At 37.2% G+C, this 7,814-nt stretch overlaps 1 protein-coding gene across 2 annotated transcripts in view; it reads right to left on the reverse strand.

Annotated features, from left to right (window-relative positions):
• Positions 1-1,315: 1,315 nt before the first annotated feature.
• The window catches only part of cdin1 (CDAN1 interacting nuclease 1), a 57,191-nt gene continuing 50,692 nt past the window's right edge, over positions 1,316-7,814 (reverse strand). Inside the window, exons 10-12 of one of the 2 annotated variants that reach the window (XM_016237400.1) lie at positions 7,007-7,072; positions 6,736-6,841; positions 1,316-1,598 (exon numbers count right to left, since the gene is read on the reverse strand). In XM_016237400.1, coding sequence (XP_016092886.1) covers positions 1,562-1,598; positions 6,736-6,841; positions 7,007-7,072 — 209 coding nt within the window. In that variant the 3' untranslated portion in view covers positions 1,316-1,561. The remainder of the gene's footprint in view (positions 1,599-6,735; positions 6,842-7,006; positions 7,073-7,814) is intronic. The other variant, XM_016237399.1, reaches the window with a different exon arrangement.

Raw genomic sequence — 7,814 nt, forward strand, 5'->3', positions numbered from 1 at the left:
GTTCACGCTGCTCTTTTACATACAGTGAAAGCAGAAGCTGACCAGTGGCTCTCAAGCTCCAAAAACATGTGATTATCACACAAAAGTCACCATGTGACTCATGCACCATATTCCAGCTCTTCTGAAGGCATATGATGGGATTTGTGTGCCACTGAAGAAATAAAGTCCAAAACCACTTCAAGCATTTCTGGGGAATCAAACCCATGACCCTAGAGAGAATTAATGAGGGAAATCCAAGGTCAAAGTTCCCATCCTAATACATCTCTGATTAGACTTTAACTAATATATAATCAAGGCCAGACACACTAACAATCCAGTTATAAAAGACTAAAGCCATCGAGACAGGAGAAGATAAAAGGATGTGATGATACTGTCTGCTGCACTGATTATTAACAGCGACTCTTTTGTGATATTTATTAAAATATGAAATATAACAACTCAGGCCTTCATGTGTGCTGATAGCAATGGTTATAATCATTACTGATGTGCTGCTATATATCTATGCAGCATTTATATAATATTAATGTCACATGATTTACATATTGCTATTTTGTTGGTTTTGATTGCATCCATTGTCCACATTTGTAAGTTGCTTTGGATAAAAGCATCTGCTCAATGACTAAATGTGAATATATATATACACATATATACATACATACATACAGTATTAGTGCTGTCAAACGATTAATTGCATCCAAAATAAAAGTTTTTGTTTATATAATATATGCGTGTATACTGTGTATATTTTTTATGTATATATAAATACAAACACATGCATACATTTAAGAAAAATATGTTATGTTTATATATTAACTATATTTATATATAATATAAAATATAAGAATATGCATATATAAATGCATATACATGTAAATATTTTCAATATATATACTGTATGTGTGTGTATTTATACATAATAAATATACACAGTATACACACACATTATATAAACAAAAACTTTTATTTTGGATGCAATTAATCGTTTGACAGCACTAACATATACATATATATATATATAGATATCAGAATTCTCCCATTAGACTGATTTTTACAAAGAGCCTGGTATAAAAATGTGTTGGAAAAACAAATTGACAAAAAGGTACCTTTCAGAAGTTTATTTCACTGTAGGCCTTCTTCTCAAACTTCACTAAGTCATATACTGCTTCACCTTGGAAGTGTTTTATTTTCACTTTTTTAAGCAGAGCGCTGGTGTCAAAATCATTCTTAACCTCAACTTGAAACGACAAATGTGTTTAAAACGTCGGGAGCAAACCTGGAAAATAAATAGATGAAATGGAGGCTTAGCGGGAGCTAAATCCCACAGCTGATGGGGACCTGAAGTGTGCGGATTACATGCGAGCGCATTAAACAATGTCCCTAAATATGCATTGAAATCCGTAAAGCATGAAAGCATCTTGTCATGTGGCATTAGCATTCAGAGGTGCGTGTCAGACGTCTTGCGCTGCACTGGGGTGTGCTGCGGTGTTAAATGTCAAATCCCAGAAAGATTTCCTGACGTCATGCTGTCGTGTCAACTTTGCTTCTTCAGAGCTCTTTACGGTTAAACCGTCACAAGAGCACGAGCTCGGTTACAGATTCTGCTGAAACAAGGTTAATGGAAACAAGAATAAAGGGAAAGTGAGAGAGAGTAAAGCTTCTGCTACTTCTTTAAAATGAGGAGAAAAACTGTCACAAGGACTTTGACAGCAAAGAAGCCTGATTTCTTTTGTAAATGCAAGGATGGGCCAGATATATAAGAGGTGTGATGCTAAACACCAGCAAAACAACAACACCGATGAAGGGCCACCTTCATCACACAGTGACCATAAACATAAGCGAACGGTGCAAGAAAACAGAGAAGTCAGAGCCCATCGGATATAAAACATTGAAATGTATAAATCTTTCCATTTAAAACATTCAAATTAATATATTTTTAATTTTAAAACATTAAAATGTATAAATCTTGAATAAACTGTCTGATGCTCTGCCTCAGAAACAGCCGATCTGACTGAAGACATTTATCCGATTCTTCAAAGAGAATTCAGGAAATCCTTCAAATTATACACGAACAGGATGTGATCGAGGTATAAAGCATGTCAGACTGTTTACTCGCATGCTCTTTGAAAATATGAAATAAATGATCCAGTCTGGGAGCCTAATATTACTGGAGTCTAATGTTATTGCCAACGATTGTCAAAGCCACCAGCCATCAAAAAATGTCTCAAAAAGATTTCAAGAAAATATAACACAAATGTTCGGGTCAACAATTTCCCAGAGAATATATATACAGTGGGGCAAAAAAGTATTTAGTCAGCCACCAATTGTGCAAGTTCTCCCACTTAAAAAGATGAGAGAGGCCTGTAATTTTCATCATAGGTATACCTCAACTATGAGAGACAAAATGCTAACATGCTCAGCTCTGATACAAGAGCCCAGAAAAGACGGCAGTCTCATATATTAAGATGCACTTTCAATACAAACTTCAATTAAAGATGCACTGAAATCTGGAACGAAAACAGAAACTGTTCATTTTAAACTCGACTTCATTTGGAATAACCTTCATTAACAACCTTCATTGTTAAACCACTGGACTTCAGCTGGTATGACTGCAGAGAAAAAGTATCAAAAATTGATAAAGAAAATAATAAACTTAAACTCTACTCCAAACAGAGTTTGGAACACAGTACTTCACAGTAAGCATCCAGAGATGTTTGGCTTCTACAAGCACATCTATATTGCGCTGTATGATGTGAGACATGAGATGAGTGCATGTGTGCGTCTGATCAGGAACGCAAAACACTTGGTATTATGGTCAAATCCACTCATAAAAATGAATGGAAGAAACCATAAAGTTCATACGGCGGATGTAGAAACAGAAGCCCAGCCTCACAGTTAAACAGCCAGCCGCATGTTTGCTTTGACGAAAACACGTGTGTGCATTAGGAGAACAACACTGGTTTGTGTGTGATTTAAGCTTAATTTATGATACCTCAATAGCATGACAAATGTATTAAATCAATGAGATCTTTATAACAGTGCTGCAGATACTGATATAACATGCTATAAATATCAGTGGTCACTCTATATCTCCAGTAATCTGTCTCAGTGAGATGAGACTGAAATGCTCCAAACATATAATGCAGTGATTGAGAGCTGAAGAAATAAAGGCTCCTCAGAAGATGTGAGATGTTCTGGAGGCTTGTGAAGATCATTCCTCCGCTGAGGAACAGTGAAAGTAAAGCTTCTGGAAACAAACGCTCCTCAAAAGATCCTGAGGATCAGATTTGAGACTCTAAAACATGATTGATGGAGAATCAAGTAAAGCTGAGCTGCTTCAGTGCAGTAAGTGTTCATCTGGAGATATTACTGCAGTTATTCTGACCTTTACTTGATCAAAACCAGTCAAGATCTGACACGAGAAGCTCCAGCTGAAGCTGGACGTTTCTACAATTACATGGAGGAGATTGAGTGTGAAACAGGTTTAACAGCAAAGACTGATCATGTTGATCATTTAGAGGCCTTAGAAATTCATAATAGTGTAGCTTTATAGGGTTAATGTCATTGATGCCAAAATGAATATGCGTGATGACAAATGAGATTTGAGGGCGAGAGTAAATGATGACAGAATGTTCATTTGTGTGTGAACTATTTCTTTCATATAAAACTCAAACAGCTCATGAAAGGACACCGTCGCTCCCAGCAGTCTCGCATGAAGAGTCGCATTTCATTACATGACACATTTAACCTCAGCCGCTTCCACTAAAACATACACAAGCCTTATTATGTGCTTAATATTCACTATCAGCTGAATAATTTTTAATGCAACTTATAGCCGAGTAGATGGATAACTCAATTATGCGCACATCCGTCACGGAGCCTGCCGAAGCCGGCTGAGATTGATGGGAAGGTGAAGCCGGCGGATCTTGAGCGTCAGATCGGTGAACAGTCTCTCTGCTTCGCTCTTTACAGGAGAAGCCTCATTACCCATGACTCCACTGACGAGAGTTTATTACGAGGTTAGCGTTTTGGCCACACTATTGTTTGGATGATGAATGCGGCTGCTGCGAGTTTTGGAGAGGAGATCAGTTGTGTTGTTTTTCACTTGGTTCTCAACACTTAAAGGAGGAGGAGGAATAATTAACGGCGCTTGCCAACGCTGCCATTTGGTGCAGACGACGGAAATGCTTGAACATAAGCAAATCAGGAGGTGTGTCACTCTCATGCGCCGCACTAATTGAAAACATGGCGGCGAAGGTCACTGGAAAGGAAACTCTCTGACCTTTTCAATATTTCTCTCAAACTCATGTAAACAGAGGAGATGAATTAACATGACTGGCTGAGTGAGAGGAGACGACGGGAAGGTGGACACAGGCGGTCCTTTGCTCCAAATGTCAAAAGGAAATGTCAATTAAAAATTACAAGCAGCTCTGAAAGGTTTTTTTTTTTGACATGCCAAAGTTTATCTGACAAGGCAGCGCACAAACATGACAGCATGTGACGTGTCACGTCTAAACACACGTGAGAAACGCTGAAGATGTGATCCATACGACTGTAATGGAGCCGCAGCGCATCAGATCAGATGGATAGAGTGACCTCTCGTGATGGATCGTAACAGACAAAAGGATGTTTTTACGCTTTCGGTCATATAAAAGCACGTTCCATTTGTTTCCCCCAGAGCTTAAAGGGTATTAGTCACATTGTGTGGTTAAACATTGACCTACTAGTAGAGACGGTTCTACTAGTCCACTGAATACAGTAGGTATGTTTACATCACATTTTATTTTTTTAAAGGGGTGGTTCACTCTTTTTTTTCTAGTCTTGATTGTGTTTATGGGGTGCAGTCTAACATGCGTTAATGCTTTGTTTTTTAAAAAACGCTTTATTTTTCACATAATTTACCTTTATTCCACACCGCTCTGTCCCTTCTCTGAGAAACACGCTGATCATTTCCTTCTTTTATGAAGCCCCTCCCTCAAAAATAGGCGATGGGCTCTGATTGGTTAGCTAGCCCAGAGTGTTGTGATTGGCTAAACCGCCTCTAGTGCTCGTCTAAACGTCCCGCCCCAATCCTCAGCGGCATGTGCTCCGAGAGAGAGAGAGATGCAGAGCAGGGGGACGCGAGGAACAGGATTGAGAACCGCTGCTTTAGAACATTGATTTTGAAACTTGTGAATCCATTAGAATCGTTAGAAGACAATCGCGATTCATATATGAATAGATTGTTACGTGCACCTCTAGTCCTCTTTAACTTCTCCAATAGGATTGACTGAAAGCATCATCATTTAAAGTGCTCTATATCTCACAAACACACACAATGCTTTCACGGGAGGAGTTCCAGTGCCTGAAACACCTTAAGATCAGTGACATTTAATAATTATCGACCAATATATATATCGATGTACCGATATTTAAGCATGTTACCATTATCGGATATCGGTTTCACAAGTATACTTACTTGATTTGCTGTAGTTAGTAAACTTTATTTAACCTAACAGCCATTAATGCACAAGTTAGATGCATTACATAAATGCCTGATATGTAGCTCATGCAGCTAGGCTCTAAGAAATAGAGACGAACTCACAGAGTCATGTAAGATAATGCTTCAAATCCTGTCCCAATAAAGACATAACTTTACCTGAATTAAATAATATACAGCCATGAATGAGCGCATGTTGGAAATAAAAGCACTAAATTTAATGCTCATCAGTCTCGTGAAGCCAGAGTCACGTAGGCTAAAATAATCAATTGATTGTTTAATATCTCCGATTGCAGTTTTAGTTCTGTGTAAATCCATAGATAAACCACGCTGTCAGCCAGTGTTTCATAATCTGGAATGCCAAAAGCATATGAATAATTCTGATATAACATACCAGTTGAGAAATGCAATAAAATATGATGTTTTGTTTGTTAGATTCCAATATTCCAGAGAATATTATTCAGTGAATTAACATTATCCAGTGAATTATTCTTCACTCTTTAGCCTATTAAACAGCTTATAAACCTACTAAAACTGTAGTTTAAAATGAAGTTCAAAGGACTCCTGTCCTCCATTTGAAAACATTAGACATTTTCCATTTATGTTGCTTATTGTTAATATTAGTGTTGCTGCTGATGCTTTTTTATAAATGAAATGCTTTTATTGTTGTAATATGAAGATTAAATTTAACATGAAAGACTGCTAATTTTCAACACTTTTAAAAGATGACTGAAAGCAGGAAAAACCAAAGTGAAGTCTGGACTTAAATATCGGTAATAAATATCGGTTCAGCATATCGGCTATAAACATCGGCATCGGTTACAAAAAAAAAATCAATATCGGTTGATCACTAATAATAAGTCCATCCCAAATTAAACAGTAAAAAACAAATGGTGAAAACATGACTGTGAAATCTGTTGTTGTGAGAGATTAATCGGATATTTGTGAAATCCCCAAAACGAATGAATTATAACGGAATTATTACAATATATGCAAAATAAATAAATCTAAAACTGATATTTACTTCCGGCACACTAAAGCAAAAGAAAGAAGAAGTGGCCTGAAATGTGTTTGTGATGTATAAAATGAAAAGCAAGCCTAACCCAAATAGGCCTTAAGTGCTGAAGACATTCACACAGTATAAGACGATTACAATTCTGCATTTAACACCGTTAGCAAACCTACTCAAAATGAACAGGTTCATTTAAATTTAACAGACAGATGTCCAGGCCATAGTTTGAGATGGTTTAGGGACTGACCTGTTGCAGTAGCTCCAGAACTGCTCGTTCAGGTACGTGTGATGGCTGTGCTCGTCTCCAAACGAAGCTTTGCTCTCAATCCAGTGAACTATATGGCCATCAACAGCTGCAGGAGAGCACAACACGCGGTTATCTCAAGAGCAGGTTAGGAAGGCAGGTTTACTACATACTAGCAGTGTTTAAGCAGAGAAAGGGAGTCAGCACAAACACAAACTACACAGCATTTTTCTAATCAGTAAGTAAATAAACAGCAGCTAGCATCAGATCTCACCGATGGGCACCTCCAGAATGATGTCCGGGGTTTTGTCATAGCCTTTGGCACGGAGCTGGTTTTCATCTGTGTGGAAAAGACATTTCATGATCTTACAGTGGTTTACTTTACAATGTTAGAAGAGTTGTGCAAGTGATGATTGAGACAATTTTCCATTTTCTTTTTGACCCTAAGAACCGAACATGATGTTTTTGGCTGACTGTCCTCATCGTGAAGTAAGGAACTTACACACAAACTGCAACCCTGTTACTGCATGATCTTCCCCCATAAATAAATTCCCTATTTCCTTAAGTTATGATGCACAGGAGGAGGCTTTACTTGGACTTTGGACCATTTTGACCGCAAAGTCAATAAAATTATTTTAGTCACATTGAACTACTACTATGCTTTGCTAGAAAATGCTAATTCACATAAATCAGGGCTTTAAATTGTATTTTAGTAATCTCACTATTTTTATTTTAGTTTTATATATGTCACTATGTATATACACATATATACATACACTACCGGTCAAAAGTTTGAGATACAGGGGTTTCTTCTGCTCATCAAGGCTGCATTTATTTGATCAAAAATACAGGAAAAAATATAATATTGTGAAATATTATTATGATGTAAAATACAATTTTTCTATTTTAATATCTGTTAAACTGTAATGTATTTCTGTGATGCGCAGCTGTATTTTCAGCATCATTACTCCAGTCTTCAGTGTCACATGATCTTCAGAAATCAGTCTAATAAGCTGATTTATTATCAGTGTTAGAAACTGTTGCTGCTTCATATCGTTTTGGAAGCTAAAGTGATACTTTTT

This window comes from Sinocyclocheilus grahami, unplaced genomic scaffold (genome assembly GCF_001515645.1).
Source record: "Sinocyclocheilus grahami isolate Dianchi unplaced genomic scaffold, SAMN03320097.WGS_v1.1 scaffold513.1, whole genome shotgun sequence".
Classification (NCBI taxonomy): domain Eukaryota; kingdom Metazoa; phylum Chordata; class Actinopteri; order Cypriniformes; family Cyprinidae; genus Sinocyclocheilus; species Sinocyclocheilus grahami.